The sequence below is a fragment of the Gossypium hirsutum genome, chromosome A01 (assembly GCF_007990345.1).
Source record: "Gossypium hirsutum isolate 1008001.06 chromosome A01, Gossypium_hirsutum_v2.1, whole genome shotgun sequence".
NCBI classification, from domain to species: Eukaryota; Viridiplantae; Streptophyta; class Magnoliopsida; order Malvales; family Malvaceae; genus Gossypium; species Gossypium hirsutum.
The window spans coordinates 118,742,826-118,762,250 of NC_053424.1; the positions used below are offsets into that span (position 1 = coordinate 118,742,826).

General features: G+C 33.0%; 2 protein-coding genes across 8 annotated transcripts; one reads left to right on the top strand and one right to left on the bottom strand.

Moving 5' to 3' along the window:
• LOC107958010 (E3 ubiquitin-protein ligase PRT6) lies at nucleotides 1-10,733 on the top strand. Of its 7 annotated transcripts, none has more exons than XR_001700556.2 (18): nucleotides 1-217; nucleotides 388-1,497; nucleotides 1,792-2,909; nucleotides 3,024-3,164; nucleotides 3,526-3,769; nucleotides 3,861-4,562; nucleotides 4,783-4,974; nucleotides 5,066-5,742; nucleotides 6,414-6,465; nucleotides 6,555-7,185; nucleotides 8,028-8,236; nucleotides 8,551-9,071; nucleotides 9,161-9,265; nucleotides 9,407-9,473; nucleotides 9,626-9,703; nucleotides 9,948-10,016; nucleotides 10,112-10,259; nucleotides 10,353-10,733. XR_001700556.2 is itself a non-coding variant. In XM_041115617.1 (18 exons), the coding sequence occupies exons 1-17, from the start codon at nucleotides 164-166 to the stop codon at nucleotides 10,184-10,186; spliced, it is 6,045 nt and encodes a 2,014-aa protein (XP_040971551.1). In that variant the 5' UTR covers nucleotides 1-163; the 3' UTR covers nucleotides 10,187-10,233; nucleotides 10,353-10,733. The 7 variants fall into 7 exon arrangements, 5 of the variants coding, with proteins under 5 accessions (XP_040971551.1, XP_040971557.1, XP_016749143.2 ...); XM_041115617.1 differs by having other exon boundaries at nucleotides 10,112-10,233; XM_041115623.1 differs by having other exon boundaries at nucleotides 10,112-10,207.
• Nucleotides 10,734-14,276: 3,543 nt separating this feature from the next.
• Nucleotides 14,277-15,283, bottom strand: LOC107958011 (metallothionein-like protein 2). Its single transcript, XM_016893657.2, has 3 exons — nucleotides 14,917-15,283; nucleotides 14,722-14,802; nucleotides 14,277-14,616 (listed from the first exon to the last, which is right to left on the bottom strand). Exons 1-3 carry the CDS (start codon nucleotides 14,979-14,981, stop codon nucleotides 14,526-14,528), a joined length of 237 nt encoding a protein of 78 aa, XP_016749146.1. The 5' UTR covers nucleotides 14,982-15,283; the 3' UTR covers nucleotides 14,277-14,525.
• Nucleotides 15,284-19,425: the final 4,142 nt, after the last annotated feature.

Genomic DNA, 19,425 nt, shown 5'->3' on the forward strand with positions numbered 1-19,425 from the left:
AAAAGGTAGAAATTGATGAAAAAAATAAAACTGAAGGGTCTATTTGGTCCACTGCAATGTCGACGACTAGTGAAAAGGCGAGGAATTTAGAATGATTTAGGACTTGGGTAATTCGGGTTTTATTTGAAAGCTCCAAAATTGATTAAAATTTTACTGTCCTAACATGGAATCGCCGACAAATTTTTCGTCGATTGAACCCCATGATCGAGTCATACAGGTATGTTCTTTGTATTAATCTGTTTACTTAATTTTTGATTATTCAATTCGGTTGAATGTGAAAATATTGAAGCTTTATGATTATATTGTATTAGCATTTGTATTTATATTGCTTGATATTGAACTACTAGTATCTGATGAAAAAAGGGTTGTGTTTATATTTATGATCAGAGGTTAGCAGCTTTAGGGATTCCAGTGGAGTACTTGGATAGGCATTACGAAGGGATAGTCGATTTCGTTAGTGATAATGGGTTGTCGCAGGAGATAGTTTTCGCAATCTTACCTACTGATGAGGAAATGGTAGAGTCTATACAAGATGCTAGGCTAAAGTCTAAGAAATGGCTGTGTGTATCTGTGAAAAACTGGTTTCGTGAGAGTTTGGTTTGGTTACAGTGGTTGATGTTTCGAGGTGAGCCGGTGAATGCTTTGATAAGCCTAGCAAAATTGAGTGTTGATCAACGAGGTGTTTGTGCTGCGGTTTGGGGATCAAATGACATTGCGTATAGGTGCCGAACATGTGAGGTTGATCCAACTTGTGCTATTTGTGTCCCTTGTTTTCAGAATGGGAATCATAAAGGTCATGATTTTTCTATTTTTAAAACGGGCGGTGGTTGTTGTGATTGTGGAGATGAAACAGCATGGAAACACGAAGGTTTTTGCTCGAAGCATAAAGGTGCTGAACAGATTCAACAGCTTCCTGAGACTATAGCAGATTCAGTTGGGCCGGTGCTTGATGTTCTCTTTAACTTTTGGAGAAACAAGCTATTCTTAGCAGAAGGTATCTTCGAAGGGAAAACGAGAGAGAGTGATAGTGGCACTGAGCAGGGGAAAGCTGCTAATGAACTAACTTACGTGGTTGTTGAGATGCTTTTAGACTTTTGCAATAATAGTGAGAGTTTGCTGAGTTTTGTGTCTAAGAGGATGATTTCTTTAGATGGTTTATTGGGTATTCTGATCAGAACTGAGAGGTTTATAGGTGACGGTGTTGTGAAGAAACTCCATGAACTGCTGCTGAAATTGCTCGCAGAGCCTATCTTCAAAAATGAATTTTCTAAAGTATTTTTAAGCTATTACCCTACTGTTATAAATGAAGCCATAAAAGATGGCAGTGGTAGCATTCTCAAGAGCAAGTACCCTCTAATCTCAACTTTCTCTGCCCAAATATTCACAGTGCCAACCCTAACTGCTCGTCTTGTGAAGGAGATGGACCTACTAGGTGTGCTACTGAAATGCCTGGGCGACATTTTTATTTCTTGTTCTCAGAAAGATGACCATTTGAAGGTAATTGTATAAACTTTTGCTATTCTTTTGACCATACTTGATGCTGTTTAGTCAACTGGGGTAATATGGCTATGCAGGTCAACTTGGTCACTTTTATTCAAAGGGATTGGTAATCAACTTAAGTAACAAATGCTATATATAAATGTAGAATGAATTATTCAAAAATAAGAAAGAGAGTCTAGTAGAAATGGAGTTTGTTTGCATTTTCTGTCATTCAAGTTATAGTAATGAGAACGGTAACATGTTAAATTTTTACGGTCTGTGTAAAGTTACTTGTGTTTTGTTCTTTTGCAGGTTACTAAGTTGGGAAGTTTGTATTATACCACTTACCTTGTAGTTGAACATATTCGGTTTGTTATGAGCCATGATGTAGTCTCCAAATATGCAACCCATGAGCAACAGGACATTGTAAGAACTTGGCTAAAGCTTTTAGCTTTTGTGCAAGGGATAAACCTTATAAAGAGGGAAACTAACCTCCATATAGAAGAAGAAAATGATTCCATACATTTGCCTTTTGTTTTAGGCAGTTTTATTGCCAATATTCATTCCCCTTTGGTGGATGGAGCATTTTCTGTTTCTGTAAGTGAAGGAACAAATGTTCTTCCTTATACTTTTAAGCAAGATATGGACGATGGAGATGGTGTAAGGCATGCAAAAGTAGGAAGGCTATCCCAAGAGAGTTCTGTTTGTAGTTTAACAGGAAGGAGTATGTCAAAGGTTACTGAAGTTGAATCTGATTCCATATCTCATCTTTCAGTACCTTCCTCTGCTATCTGGTTAATACAGGAGTGCTTAAGGGTTTTGGAGACTTGGATGGAAGTCGATGACGGTATCTCTGCAGCTCTTCAGAGTATATCTTCTCCTAATAGTAATGGCATTTCTGATAGGAATCTTTTAGCAAAAAAAAGAACACAATATGAAATTAGAGGAGGCAAATATTTTGGTAAACTAACTGGTTCAAGTGAAAATCATTGCTCAGAATCTTCTTCACCTGTATATAATGGACATCTAGCAAGTGACGACATGGAGATGGAGACAGGCACTGGCACGGGTCTAGCTGTTCTACCTGTTTTGAGTCTGTCTGAATGGCCTGATATTATTTATGATGTCAGTTCGCAAGAGATATCCGTTCACATTCCATTACATCGATTACTTTCCTTGCTTCTGCAGAAGGCATTAAAATCGTGTTATGGTGAATCTGTAATGCCAAATATAACAAATTCTTCTTGTTCTCCAAGTTTGTCGTCACCAACTTATGCAGATTTCTTTGGCCATATCCTTGGGGGCTGCCATCCTTTTGGGTTCTCTGCCTCAGTTATGGAGCATCCCTTGCGGATCAGGGTGTTTTGTTCTCAATTTTTATCTGGAATGTGGCTGAAGAATGGGGATGCTGGACTAGTATCTTACAAGTGGTATCGCTCTTCTCGCTGGTTGGTCAATTGTGCTTTATAATTAGGCAGAAAAAGTTCCCCTCCAAGTTCCCATTTTTTAGTTGTCAAGTTCTTTCTGATGTCCTTTACTTGCAGGTCTGAAGAAGGTTTGGAGCTTGATCTATTTTTGCTGCAATGCTGTGCTGCACTAGCTGCTCCTGATCTCTATGTTACGAGAATTTTAGAACGATTTGGGCTATTAAACTACCTTTCTCTAAATCTTGAAAGATCAAATGAGTATGCATTTATCCCCTTAACTTCTACTTTGTACCGTTGAAATGCTTTTAATGTCCTTTAATTCCTTTTACAGATTCCATAAATGATCAGAAATGTGTCTGCTTGAATATGCAATAGCAGGGTTCATTCTGTTTTCAAGCAAATGTTATGGACCTTGTTAATCATAATGGAAATACCTTTTGCTAGTTTGGACCAAGCTTTTTGATTTGTTCTTTTGTGCTTTGGACAGCAAAATTGGAGTAGTAAAAATGGCACATGCACTCAAACTCCCATGACCACCATACACACTTAAGATTATAAGTTTCTGAATTCTTGTTTGTTGTAATGCAACAGTATTACTGGGTTCAATGGGTGCTTTCAGGTATGAGCCAATTCTTGTAAAGGAAATGCTCACTCTGATCATGCAAATATTACAAGAAAGGCGATTCAGTGGATGCAGTATAGCTGACAGTCTGAAAAGAAAGTTCATTTATAAGTTAGCAATTGGAGATGCCACTCACAGTCAACTACTGAAATCTCTACCTTGTGAGCTCTCTAAGTTTGATCAGCTTCAGGAAATTTTAGACAAAGTTGCTGCATACTCTAATCCATCAGACTTAAATCAGGTTGGAGTTTGTGTTCTGAAATATTCTTTCAATATTAATGGGTTGAGCAAATGTTTTGATTAGTTAATATTTCTTAACGCCGATGTGTCAGGGAATGTATTCATTGCGTGGGGTGTATTGGAAGGAGCTGGATTTGTACCATCCTCGTTGGAGATCGAGGGATTTGCAAGTTGCAGAAGAAAGATACTTCCGATTCTGTGGTGTCTCTGCAATGACTACTCAGCTGCCTAGGTGGACAAAAATATATCCTCCTCTTGAGAGAGTTGCTAGAATTGCTACATGCAGAGTGACACTTAAGATTATTCGTGCTGTGTTATTTTATTTTGTTTTCACTGATAAATGCACCGAATCACGTGCTTCTGATGGTATCCTTATGAGAGCATTGCACTTACTTTCACTAGCATTAGACATTTATTTGCAGCAGAATGGAGCTACTGATGTGGAATGTTATATTGAAGATTCATATTCTATGCCAGTTTTTGCTGTTGAGGAAATTGGTGAATCTTTGAACTATGCTGCCAGCAAACAAAGTTTGTTATCACTTCTTGTTGCTTTAATGAGAATGCATCAGCAAGTGAATCGAAATAGCTATTTGGATTCTAGCAACTCTAGTTTTTCTCCTCTGATTGAGAGCTTATTGAAGAAGTTTGCTGAAGTTGATTCCCACTGCTTTGCCAAACTGCAACTACTTGCACCCGAAGTGGTCAGCTGTCTGTCAAAATCTATTCCTACTACTGATAGTACATCTAATATGCATAAGGCAAAAGCTCGTGAAAGACAAGCGGCCATAATGGTGAGGTTTTGCACTGGAGTTGGGTGAATTTATGCTAAGAATAAAAGTTAAAGATATTATGTTCTTCAAAACAGAAATGCTGTTAATTGTCTATAATCAAATTCAGTGCATAATATCATAAATGTAAATGGTATGGGAAGTTGAACTATAATGGAACATCATCCAGTGTATTAGTTTGTTGGTTTGAATTGTTTTCTTTATTCTTTCATTTTCCATGCAGGCTAAAATGAAAGTTGAGCAATCCAAATTTCTGTCAAGCATCACTTCAGATGCTGATTATGATTCAAATTCCGAAGCAGAAATGCCTAATTCTGCAACTGAACATGAAACGGAAGGTGCTGTGCAACAAAGTTGCTCTCTTTGCCATGATCCTAGTTCCAAAAATCCTGTTTCTTTCTTGATTCTTCTCCAGGTAAGTGATTAGTCTTTAGGTTACTGTCACTTGAGACAAATGGATTTTTTTTTCCTGCAAGAACTAACTAACTGTTCTTCCTTGGACAAAGAAATCTAGGATTTTGAGCTTTGTTGATAGAGGTTGTCCTTCTGGAGATCGTTGGGCAGACAAGAAGCAAGGTTCTATTCCCACAAATAGAGTGACTGATCAATCTGGATCAAATGGCTCTTCCAGCAGTTCAGGGTTGTCTTCTCCTCCATTTCAGTTGACTGAAAATTCGGTTGTTGAGTCTGGTGATAATGAGCAAGCGCAATGTGGTGAAGTAAATGTCATTCTCGAGTTTATCAAGTCTCGGTTTCCTTCACTGAGGAGCACTCAAGCACCTTTCTCATCTAGTTACATGAGGGACAGTAGTGAATATAATTTGGAGACACTAGAAGAAGATATGTGCGTGCGTATTCGTAAAGAAATGTGTGATACTTCATTAAGCTCAAGCCTTAAAAAGGATGATGTATCCCCTGCCAGTGGAGGTTCTCTGGGAAGCAGCAGGGATGCCGACTGTCACAGACCTGGGAAATACATTGCTTCTCTTTCGAGCAAGACAAGCGAAAACTCTTTGGGTTTTGAGAACTGTAATGGTGATAGAGAGTTGACAGAATCTGCTTCAAAGCCTTTTGTTTATGATGCACTTGGCCTGTTAGATTGTGATGGAATTCATCTCTCTTCATGTGGACATGCTGTTCATCAGGATTGTTTTGATAGCTATTTATCATCACTGAAGGAAAGGTAAGTCTTCTAAAAGGGAATTCATTTTCATTTTTATTATATTTGCTTATTTCTTTTAGGGGTTGAGGGGAAAGATGTCACTATCTCGATGTTGCATTTTGCCACCGTATATTAATATGACTTTAGTTTCTTCAAAACTTTGATTTTAGGATAAAGTGGAAATTAAAAAATAATATTACTTAAGAATACATCCTTTTGATAATTTTATATTGTAAATTAATTAATGAAAATTTCGTGTAAATTTATTTTATTAAAAACTAAAGCTCAAACTTCTATGATTTTTCTTTGGGTGTATTAGCTATTAGCAATGATATGTTATGACTTGAAAATGCTTGACAAACCATGGTAGGAAGCATATAAAAATATAAGGTTTGCTGAAATTATTATTTTTCTATGTAAATAAATATCATTTTTCAGTGAATGCCTTTTATAACATTGAGTGCTGTAACAGTGAACCCTGAAAAACCTTGAAGAATCTTGAGTGTACAGTTTGGAAATTTTTAAAAGAAAATTATACGTAATTTCATTGTACAAGGAACCAAAAGTCTCACACAAATGCCTTTTAACTTGGTAACTTTGAATAGGTGTTATAGGTTTGTCCATGCATGTGCCTGCATAGAAGTGCTCTTTCTTGAAAGTGTTTAAGATATCTTCTTGTTCTGTGGTCATAGATATGCCCGAAGAAGTTTCTTTGAGGGGGCACTTATTGTAGATCTTGATAAGGTACAAGCTTACTCGAAATTGGCTTTTCTCTTTTTGCAAAATCCTTATCTTACATTTGTTGTCTATCTGGTACTTGTTTGCCTTGTCAGGGAGAGTTTCTTTGTCCAGTGTGTCGACAACTAGTGAATGCTATCTTGCCTGCGGTGAATGGAAAGACCGGAAGGCAGGCTATGAGTGTAACTGTTGATCCACTGCCTGCTCTAGGTTCTCCATCTTCATCAAATGAAGAAATCTGTTCCCTTATGCTTCAGCAAGGGTTATCTCTTCTAAAAACTGCGGCAAAGGTGGTTGGGAGGCCTGATTTCATTAAAGCTCTTTCTCATCAAAGAACAGAAAGTATTAGTCAGGATCTTGAACCTATATCTCAAGCGCTGTATAAAATGAACTTTTCAAAAAACCAGGAGATGCTCTTTGGATCTACAAGGTTAAGTCACACTATAATCATATGGGATATTCTCAAGTATTCTCTTATGTCAACAGAAGTTGCTGCTCGTGGTTTAAAGACTTCTGTGGCCACAAATTATACGCTTACTTCTCTGTATAAGGAATTTAAATCTTCTAGTGAATTTATCTTTTCCTTGTTGCTAAGAGTTGTCCAGAACCTGAGTAATACTAATTCTCTTCACGCTCTTCAAAGATTTAGAGCTCTTCAACTGTTTGCACAGTCTATTTGCAATGGGATTTTATCTGATTACCACAGCACCCGACATAAAGTGGAAGGTACAATTTTCTCTATTTATTGCTTTGAAATTCGGTAAAAGTGTCATAGAGGCTGTTGTATTAGGAGTCGGATTGTGTTTTGCCCCCTCTACTCAAAAAATGGGCAAATTAGTCCATGTATGTTAGATTAAAGAGTAAATTGGTCATTTTGTTAAAAATTTCTTCCATTTCTACTATTAAAAATTAGTCCCTATATGTCAGCATGGGCACACGTAGTATGCCACGTGTCATTGTTTGGTTATTCTGTCAGCTATGACAGTTTTTAATAGTAGGAAAGGACGAATTTTTTAATAGAAAAGACTAGTTTGCTTTTTGATCTAATGTGTAGAGATTAATTTGCCAATTTTTTTAGTGGGGGCAAAATGCAATCTAACACCTAGTACAAGGGCTTCCATGGTATTTTTACCTTCGGAATTCACTAGAAAATTGGCACTAGATTCATGCAGAATGTCTATTAAATTCTAGAGGTGTAGATATATTTTAAATATAGAAATCATGGTTATCCAAGTAAGTTCTCAATAAACTCTATATGAAGAATTTACTATGGTGTTTTGATCGTTCGGGAAAACAAGTTGAAATAAATTGGTACAATTTTCCACTCACGCTAATAAACTGACTTTTCTCTACTTAACCAAAATGAAGGAGGATGGAGGTACAGTGAAAGGGAGAGAACATTTCTTTGAACTAATTTAATCAAGAGCAGCATTAATATATACATATGTGAAGGATGGGATGTTATTAATTTTGGATTTAGTTTAAATACAGTAATTAAGTAGCAGATAAGTTCCTAGTTTTGGATTGTTTTTGTTTAAATGTTTACTCATGATTGTAAGTGTTGACAGACAATCTCCTTCATATCTTGAACCCTGACGATAAGGAAGCATTAAATCCCGGTATTCAGTTTTGGAATCGGGCAGCTGATTCTGTTCTTGCTCATGACCCTTTCTCATCTTTGATGTGGGTTCTCTTCTCTCTTCCATTCCCATTTCTATCATGTGAGGAGTCCGTGCTATCCCTTGTGCATGTCTTCTATGTTGTCTCCGTAATTCAGGTTTGCCACTATTTCTCTTAACATAGGCTACCTCAGTCTTTTAAGTATATTTGTGTGCCTGCGTGTGGTTATTATTATTATTATTTTTTTTTGGGGGGGGGGTATGAACAAATGAAAACTTTCAAACTTTCAAACTTTAGGCAGATATTTCTATTGCTTTATGCAAATCATAGAAGATGTTTTATTTTAGGTTTTAAAGGATGATATTTTTAAATAAAAATTTCGTCAAAGCTGATATTTTCTATGAATGAAACTATTAGTCACTTAATATTGCAATGCAACAAAATTTGTGAATGTCATATGCTGATTTTCAGGCTATAATTACATGTCGGATACAAGGTTATAACGTCAATGAGCTAAGTTCCCAACATTGCCTAATTACTGATATCTGTAACATTCTTGGAGAATCTGATTTTGCTCGCTGGTATTTCGTATCAAATGAAGTCGAACTTTCTTGTGATATTAAAGATATTATTAGAAGATTGAGTTTCCCTTACTTGCGGAGGTGTGCATTGTTGTGGAAGATGCTTAAATCTTCTGTCCGATCACCATTCTGTGATAGTGATAACATGTGGAAGCCATCTCATATGATGGATGCAACTAAAAATGCTTCAACGGAGCTCAATGAAGTACAAAAACTGGAGAAGATGTTTAAGATTCCTCCTGTAGATGTTATTCTCGATGATGAAGTCTCGCGATCGTTTGCATTAAAATGGTGTCATCATTTCCACAAGGTATATAGAACCAGTAGTGTCCAAAATGTTTTCTACTGTAATCCTGCGGTTCCTTTTAAGTTGCTGAGCCTGCCTCATGTTTATCAAGACCTATTCCTAAGGTTTGTTACAAATTTGACCTTATACAAGTTGATATCGGTCCACTTTCAAGAATACTTTCATTCATGAGAAAAAATGCATCTTTCAACAGGTATATAAGTCAGTGTTGCCCTGACTGCAAAACTGTTGTTCATGAACCTGCGTTATGTCTGTTGTGTGGTAGATTATGCTCTTCAGGGTTTAAACCATGCTGCAGGTTAATGATCAACATCACTTGTTGCCTTTTTTATGCTTTAATCTCTGCATTTATTATTGATTCTCTTGTATTCTTATTATTAAGCTTCATTACTAAGTCTAAAGTACCAATTTCCTTGATCTTCATGATTTTCATAACTAGGGAGAGTGGATGCAAATCTCATGCAAAGTCCTGTGGAGCTGGTATTGGTGTATTTCTGTTGATAAAGGTATCAATCTCCTAGTTTTTTCTTCAATTTTTATTTAATATATTTCATGAAAAAGCAGAGACGAAGCCAAAAGTTTATCTTTGAGTGCCCCTGCCTGCCCCCCTTGGCCCTGTTCCTGTGAAAAAGGCTAATAGTCTTTGTTGTTGTAATAGAGAACAACAATCTTGCTACAAAGATGTGCCCGTCAAGCTCCTTGGCTGTCTCCTTATTTGGATGCATTTGGTGAAGAGGTAAGGTATTTCCCTTTCATTAACAAAGTTCGTAGTCGGTGAAGAGGTAAGGTATTTGGTCTCACCGCAAATGTTTTCTTGAATCCTAAGGGAAGGGAATGCATAATATCTCCTGACCCATCACCCCATTATTCATCAACGAAGGAACCACTTCAATTCTTCTTTGGTTACAATTCAATGCTACAACATGATTGGTTACTAAAGGCTAGTCTACTTGATTCTCTGCATCATTTTCTTATTTCAGGATAACGAAATGCGTAGAGGAAAACCGCTCTACTTGAACGAGGAACGCTATGCTGCTCTAACTAATATGGTAATATCCAAATCGCTTTTTTTTTTTTTTGGCTTTGTTCACGGAAACTAAGGTTTTTGTTTTCTGATGTTCATAATACTATATTCTCTCAATAGGTTGCTTCTCATGGCCTTGATCGGAGTTCAAAGGTTCTTGGTCAAACTACCATTGATACCTTCTTCGCGGTTTAGTTTGGTTTCATGTTTAAGGTGGTGGGTGAGAGCATTTTTATCCTTGTGTACGTTTCATATTAACGACCATAAGGTATCAACATTTTAGTACCTTGTCTCGTTAAAATGGTCTAGGACTGTCTTCATGTCTCAACCGATTTTGTTCATTTTATTTTTTTCCTGGCAGGTGTTAGATATGGCTGATTTTGCTGTTCTCTTGTTTCATATTCTGTTGTTAGACTCTTAAATCGAAGAACCCCTGGCATGTAGAGTCCAATGCCTTGACCGACAAGTCTTCAATTGAACATATTCAGGCTTTAGATCACCATGTTGATCGGGAACCGGTTTCAAAGAAGACAACACTATGAGAAAACAGTTTGGTTTCTTCTATAACTTTCCATGTTTTTTCTTTTCATCTCTGATAAGTAGAGCCATAAATTCTAATGTAAAGCAGTTGAAATCTTTCTCAAGTTAAAGGGCACATATATATATAACATATTGTAAATAGTTCAACATTTTCACTTGACAGCAGCTCTCATCTTGTGCTTATAAATTCGCTTTGGTCTCACTTCCATGAATGTCTAAGCTTTTTCTGTTCAACATGATCCACTCTGTTTAGTAAGTTCAATGTAAAAAATTGTGTATTTCCAACCATATATGATACTTTTTTTAATTATTTAATAACATTTTAATAAATTTTTTTATTAATGTATATTTTTAATAATCTTTTTAAACCCGAATCCAAAATTATGTCTACAAGAGGTTTAGTGTAAAAAATTATGTATTGATAATATAAAAAAATTATTATAATATTATTAAATAATTAAAAATAAATCATAAATAATATGATAAAAAAATCCATAAAATAAATTTTCGTATAATTTGAATGGACCATAAATTCACTATTTTTCAATCATTAAACCACGAAAAAAAAGTCTTTTTTGGGTTCTGATTTTCCCATCCAAAATCACACAAATCAATGTCCTTGTCAACCACATTCACTAAAACTTTTGTAGGGACCTTTTGGATTTTTACATCCAAAAATCCCATCACCTTCTCCATTTTCATAAAGTTAGCTTATTTGAGTCAATAATATATTTAATCTTTACTCTTTGTATTTTAATTCAAGAACTCTTTGTTGCAGGCCCATTTGCCCGGGCCCAAGAAAGAAATAAAAGGCCCAGCACCCTGGCCCAACAGCCAAGCCCACATCAGACTAGGGTTTCAGAAACTGAAACCCTAGTATCCCACTTGCCGCTGCTCTCTGTCAGCCGCACGTCCCATCGCCATCTCTCCTCCACCTGCTCCCATCACCTCCTTGAACACCTGCAAACATGACGGAAGCAGCAACAGAAACAGAAACGCAGCAAACAGTAACAAAACAACAATAGGACTTTGTATAATCGGCTATAAAGAGCCATTCATTTTCAATGTAAAAGGGGGGGAGATTTCGGATTCTATCTCATAGGGCTAAAAAACAGAAGCCGAAAGCAATTGTAAAAAAGGGATCCCCATTCTTGTACACACGCATATTTCAGAAATAAAAGAGCAAAAACAAAAGAAAAAGGTTACGTTTTTTCAATTTCTGATTTCTTTTTTTCTTTTTTCATTTTTGATTTTGCTTTTAAGCTTCAAGAACAAGAAATAAAAAGAAGACGGGGAGAAAACTTACCCGAACCCCTGGGTCACACCGTCGGCGGTTCCCTCAGTCGTCGGAGCCGAACCCAAAACGGGTGGAGATCCCTTCATTTTCGGGTTTTCTTGGTTAAAAAATCTTAGCCTTCATACCTGGTTGAATCGGGGGCTAAAAACCCACCCTTGAGCATCGCCAGCCACCGATACGGTGGGGGCGCGGTGATGCGACGGCGACGGGCTCACGATTCAGTAAGAGAGGAGAGGGAGAGAAGCTTTAACATTCTATTTTTTTTTGTTCTTTTTTCTTTTCTTCTATGAAATTAGGGCTGAAATAATAAAGAGAATGGGTGTTTTAAACACCAAACAAAACGGTGCCGTTGGTGGGGATGGGGATTCATGTATCCTCAATTATTAGGATATTTGCACACGAGGTCCCTCCATCTTTAGCGTCCTTTGATCAGGCCCTATTTTATCTTTGCTTTTTCTCTTAATTTAGTTGTTAGATTTTGCTTGTTTTTTAAATCAGTCTTTTGATTTGTCGGGCCTCATGCGCATGTTAGGGCTATGGTTTTTGTCCCATTTGGTCCTTATGATTTTAGGTGCACTTCATTTTAATCCTGGCAGTATCTTTTTATTTGTTACCTAGAATTTTGTATTGTTTTCGAATTAATCCTTCACCTGTTTAATTCTTTTTCTTAAAAAAGGAACTGTTATTGTATGTGTTTAAAATATTCTATATACGGTTCATTTTCATATATTATTAATTTTAACCAATTTTATGTATCAATTACTCAAAGTTGTAAGTTGTTTTGCATATATTGTTTATTCTAAACTACTCTACATACATTATTTATTTTGGTTTCTTTGCACATATTATATAAATATTTTCTATTCTTCATATATCTTTTTTTCTTTTTCGTATATTATTGTTCCTTTTTTAAATAAAATTTCTTTTTTACATCATTTATTTTAAACTCTATTTATTTATATATTGCTTATTTTAAATTGTTATACGTATCTTATTTTGAATCCTATTTATTTATTTCGAAATGTTTTACTGCTATTATTTGCTCTTTTTATATCATTCACTTCATACTTTATACATATATATACATACTGTTTATCTTAATTTTTGTATAAACATATTTTTTATCGTTTAGTGTGTTATTGATTTTTAAATTTCCTTTTTCACATTATTTATTTCAAACTTATTATTGTCATTTTAAAATGTTTTATATTATTTATTTTAATTTATTTTATGCCATTTATTTTCTTAAAAAATTATTATTTAATTCATTGGTCTTTTATCTATCGATGTTATTATTTAAATGTTGTATGATTATTGTCTTTGTGTATTTTAATTTGTTTATTTCGTATTTTTGCATTATTGTGATTCATCCATATAATGTTGTGTTCATGTATTGTTGTTCTAGGCTTATTACTATATTTTTATTTTATATCATCGCTTCATGAATCAAGTCTCGTTGCATTTATCCAATAAATTGTTTTATTTTAATCCAAACAAATAATGCACATTATCTAAATGTTGCATTTGCTATTATTCAAAAAATTCAAAATAAGGCAATATTTCGTTTTTAAGAAATTCGAGAAAACGTACCTTAACTTACTGGGTTTCGACTTTCTTCGTTTACCCTAAATAACCGAACATCCTTTTTAAAAAAGGTTAAAATGCATGAATTTTAAATAAAGACAAACTCACTCTCAAAAGCTCGAGATGTCGTGTCCTAACTTACTGGATGTGATATTTTATCACTTAGAGATGAGAAGGTCTTTAATATTTGAGTTTTTTTTTACAAAGAGATGGATCGTATTTCAAAGTATTTTAAGTTTTCAATTTTCGAAACTAAGACACTAATTAATCAACTAGGTACCAATTTTTGGGCGTATCGAGGGTGCTAATCCTTCCTCGTGCGTAACCGACTCCCGAACTCATTTCTGATTTTCGTAGACCAAAAATTATCGTTTTAGTAAATCTTAACTTTTATTAAAATGATTAATTCGAGGTGACCCGATCGCACCTCATCAAAAAGGATTGGTGGCGACTCCTCTACTCCCGTTTCATTTTTCAAAACCCAAGTTGACCCCGTTTTCATCCAAAAAATGGTGTCAACACTCTTCATTTAAATATTTTGAATTAATTAATTTTTATTTGAGATAAATTTATAATGTTATATATGAATTATAATTTTATATGATTTAATACATAAATTTTAATTTAATTTAATTTTTATAAATATAAATATAATAATTTATATTTATATAAATTTTTAAGATACCATTACATATTGATGTTTAATTTTAAGATCTATTCAATTTCAATTATGTGACAAAATTGTAAATTTAATCCCAAATTCCTTGAAATTAATAATTATAATATTTAAAAAGTAACTTAATAAATTTAAATACACTAAAAATATAACCAAATGGCATTGAAAGATTACAAGAAGAAGATATATTGTAAGCAAAAGGCAAATAGAGCTTTCCTTCATTCATTCATCAGTTATATAACATGGCAGTAACACAACAAAGCTAGTTAAAATAATTTCATTTCACTATATACACACACACATACACAAACCAAGCAACCATGGATACAAGAAGCAAAACACCTAATGAACCATAGCTGCTTTATTCTAATAGTAAAAACCCAAATACATCATATATTATTTAGATCAGCTTCCATAATATGCTTAGCTTTTTTTTCTCATTTACAATTGCAAGGGTTGCAAGTGCAGTTATCTCCACATTTGCAGCCATTTTCAGCCCCAGTTTCCATTTCAGCTCCATCAAAGTGCCTGCAAGCATATTAGTAAACATAGTTCAGAACCTTAAAACATCGAATTTCTACAATGAAATTAACTCTTTTAATTAGTATTCAATTTAATCCTTTTGATACGTACACTTTCCGGGGTGCCACGCCAAGAACAAGTGTCCCGGTTGTGGTTTGCTCAGCAAAGTTCATCTCAGGGTACATCTTGCAACTATTAAGAACAAAAATGATAAAAGAATAAATGATTTTGAAGATAACCCTTCAATGAAAAATGAGAAAAAATGAAAAATTCATGGCCGGAGAAGGGAGGGGATGGTTTAATTACCCGCCGCAGCCGCTGCCGCACTTGCAACCGGAGCCGCAACCGCAGTTTCCACCACAGCAAGACATTTTTCTTCACCTCACTGATCACTAAAGGGCGATTCTTAATACAAATATCGAAACAACAACGCAATTTGAATGGATTATTATTAAGAAGTCTATGATATTTATAGAACTAAGGGGGAGGGGGACTTGCGATATCAACCATCCACGTTTCATGATCTTACGTCATGCTGATCCTAGGGTGGAGAACTCTAGTGTTTTCAAGGTGGTTGTTGTTGTTCCTCGACCTGAATTACCACCGTCGGATATAAGTCGGTTTTCATTTCATGGTGTGAAATTGGACGGTGATGATGTGATTTGCGTGTTTGAGTTTCTTAGGCATGGGGCCAAATTGAATTTAATGAGATTGGAAACATTGATGTATGATTCTCTTGGTTTTGGTCCAACCATTTGTCACCATTTTCATATCACATTTATGTCATTTCATTTTCCTGTTTTGCATTGAAATTATGTTGAAGATGAAACAAGTAGTCTCAATTTATTGGTGATATTAATGAATTTGTAATTATTTTTTTAAGATATTATCTATGGTCTATTTTTAATTATTTAATAATATTTTATATATTATTAATATATAATTTTGATAATTTATTTGAACCTGAATTTTGAATTAAATTTAGGATTCAAGATTTAAAGATTTGAATTTGGGGGTCAGGGTTCAATGTAAAAAATTTATCAAAATTATGTATCAATAACATGAAAAAATTTATTGAAATATCATTAAATAATTAGATGATGTGGTGGGAAGAGTCGATAAAATAATTTTACTTATTTTTGGCATGAAAATTTTTGGATTTTGTGTTTACATTAAGTATGGATTAAATTTGAAATCAATAGGATTGAATACTTTTTTATCAAAATTATGTAATTTCAAGATATATTATATATATTTTTAAAGGTTAATTCATTAATTCATTCAATAAATGGAACCATACAATTCAGAGAGAAAAAAAATAGCAAACACTCGTCGTAGATAATAAAGAACAAGCTCCACCGACACAAGAAATACTTTAGCCTCAGCATCAATAGAATATTATGACACATTGACATTGGTTTTGTCACAACTCAAGCACTTAATACAATAATGAAATCAACTCCAGGTGATCCAAAGTGGCGAGCAAAAATCGATAAAAAGAGTATTGTTGAAAGAGATAGTTAAATATCGTAAAAAGTAAACCGTAAAACGAATATTTATAATAAAAAATTAAAAAATTATTTAAGAATCAATTAACTTATTACTATTCAATAAATGATAATTATAATTAATAAGATTTATTATCTACCCATGCTGAATTTATGGCTATTCAATTTGTTGTTTGGTTAAATTTGGAATTGTATAAATATTAAATTTATACATAAATTTTGATTTAATGTATAATTTAATATATAAATTTTGATTTAGTGTATTTATACACAAGAAATTTGAATTATGGTACACATGTATACATAAAGCTTTGATTTGATTCAATTGTACACATTTAAAGAAATAGATACATATATTTATTCTCATATTGGAATAATATAATTGTTTGTGTATGTAATATACCAAACGAAAAATTATGTCAATTCGATAATGTCGTAAGTGATTTGTAAAAAAATAAATCAATTTAAAATTTTACGTATATATAAAGGCCCACGAAATCAAAGTTCGTATATAGTTTTTATATTTATCCCATTTAGAATCGAATAATTTAAATTTTTATATATAAGGTAAAATTCTGTCAGCGTTGTTTTCTCATTTATAACACTCAAATTTAAGATCTTATTTAAGGGTTATCAATTTTTTTTTTTTGGGTATCTTCCATTTTAGTTTTACAGTTCATGTTCGGAGATTGTGACTGCCCTTATCAATAATATTGTCTCTAAATTTCGAACATACATTCTCTATTTAAAAATACAATGTATATTAAAACTATACCTAACACTTGTTGGTCCAACTTGTTATCATTGAAAGGCAATATTTAATGTTGAATTTATGGTGATTCCAAAGTGGCTTGTAGGTAAGTATGAGGAAAACTTGATTTGATTCGAAAAAATCGAAAATAAAATTCGAATTTCAAGTTTACCAAATCGAGTTATTCGAATTATTTGAGTTATTCAAGTCAACTCGAATAAGTAATTTGAGTTTCGAGTTCAACTCGAATTGAACTTTGCAATTCGAATAATTTGAATAAATCAAATAATAGATTGGTGTAAATATTTCTTTGGTCCTTTTCAATTTTGAAAATGAGCAAATTTGTCTCTCTCAACAAAAATTAGAAAAAAAATTCAAAATAATTTTCAAAAATTCAAAATATTTATAAAAATTCCAAAATTTATATTTTTAAAAAAATTATAAAGAATACATAAAGAAAGCTAAATTTTTAAAAATAGGATTCATCAACTCAATTAACTCGAAATATTTTCACTCGATTCGACCGAACACTCACCCATATTAATAGGGGCCCCAGCCCTCCCTAAAATGAAAAAATTTCCATTTAGTTATAAGTTATAAAATTTTAAATTAGTAATGATAGAATTGCACTTTATTCCCTATAAATGATAGAAAATTTATTTAATCTTTTAAAAATTATAAAAAATATAGACTATTAAAATGATAAAATTACATTTTTAATATTATAAAAATATACAATTTAATTCCGGCCTAAAAAAATTCTAACTTCGCACTTATTTAAAGGATTCAATTTGAATGATGACAAATTTAGATAATTTTTTAAAAAATTCAATCTAATAAGATAACTTAAAATTTTGTTTAAATCTATGTAAACGAATAATTCAAACTCATTCTCGTACAACCATAAATTTACCTGCTATCGAAGAAACCATAAACTAATAAGACAATCAGGTTGCCCTTTTATTAAATGGTACAATTACAATTCTGATCTCCTACAAATATTAATAATTTAATTTAATCATTTTTAATCTCTTTTAAAAATTAAAACCCTAATTTAAGCTATTTTAATACACAAGTTTTAGCTTTAACCCTCCAATTTTTTAATTTTATTTTCATACCCTCATCACAAAATTTCCTATTGGACCCATTTTGTGGTATACCCCTTTTTTAGGGTCAACCCTATCTACAACAATATTCATAGGTCTCACAAAAAAAAAACATCATATATTCTTCTTTTCTCCTCTCATTTCTAATCAGATTGCAAAGGTATCCTACTTTTTTCTTTACCTTTTCTGAACAATGGACATTAACCTTCATAAATTCTTTGGAAAAATTATTGAGTGTTTTTATATGTTTCTCTCTCAAAAATATTAATTTATCTATCTATATGATACGATATCTGGATGTGACATTCTAAATAGACCTTATGCATGCCAACACATATCATATTCTAAGATTAACACGTGTTCTTTAGGTGTGGGTTCGTTTACATGATGATACGAATTCACCACATGCAAACTCATATTGGCGAACTATACAGTCTTAGATTGATCCCAATTGAGTAATCGAATAGCGGGTTGAAAATAACGAACATCATAATTAATCAAATAGTAAATATTCTCTATTTGAGATGAATAAATTATTGATTTTAAATAACCCAAGAACAAAGAAAAGAAAGAAAGAAAGGACTTATTGATGATTATTTAAGTTAGAAAAATTGTGAAGCAATGAAATGATTTAGAAACATTGTGAAGCAATGAAATGAAATTACTTTTTCTGCTTCACTATTGACTAAAAAGGATGGTTGAGAATTTTTACACTTTTCTTCAAATCAAAAAATTTTCCCCCCACAACAGCATTCATCGTAGCACTAACAACAGCCATTAAGTGCTCCATGAACTGTTCTAAACAAGTGATTGTCAAGGCTTAATTCGATTTAGTACTACCATGTTGAAATAAGGAATTTAATCTCTTTATTTTTATTTTTATTTATTTTTTTATAATATTATTAATCTGTCCAAATTGATAACGCTATTAGTAAGATGTAGATTTATTTAACGTTTATTCGATCACATAGTTAAATTCATGTGAAAATTCAATTAACTATGTTGAATCTGTAATAAATTTACACGATAATTTTTTTAAAAATCAATGTCATCACTTTAATTATATTGTTGCTATTTCAGCCACTAGGAGGACATAGCTTATGGGTAGAATTAGGAAGGGGTAAAATTCAAAACTATACATGAACTTTAATCTAATGAACAATTTTATACATGAATTTTGATACAATTTTCACAAACGAATAACATTATTATCAATATACCATCATTTTACATCTACTACAAATTGCATGCCCAAATAAGTATACTTATCCAATATAGAAATAAATTAATGTCTTTATTTTTTAAAACGTGTATGATTGAAAGTTTTATGTATACATTTGAACCACAATCAAAGTTTCATATGTATAATTACACTGAATCAAAATTTATATATTAAATACATTTTTTTGACAGATCATATATCAAATACATTGGATCGAAGTTTATGTAT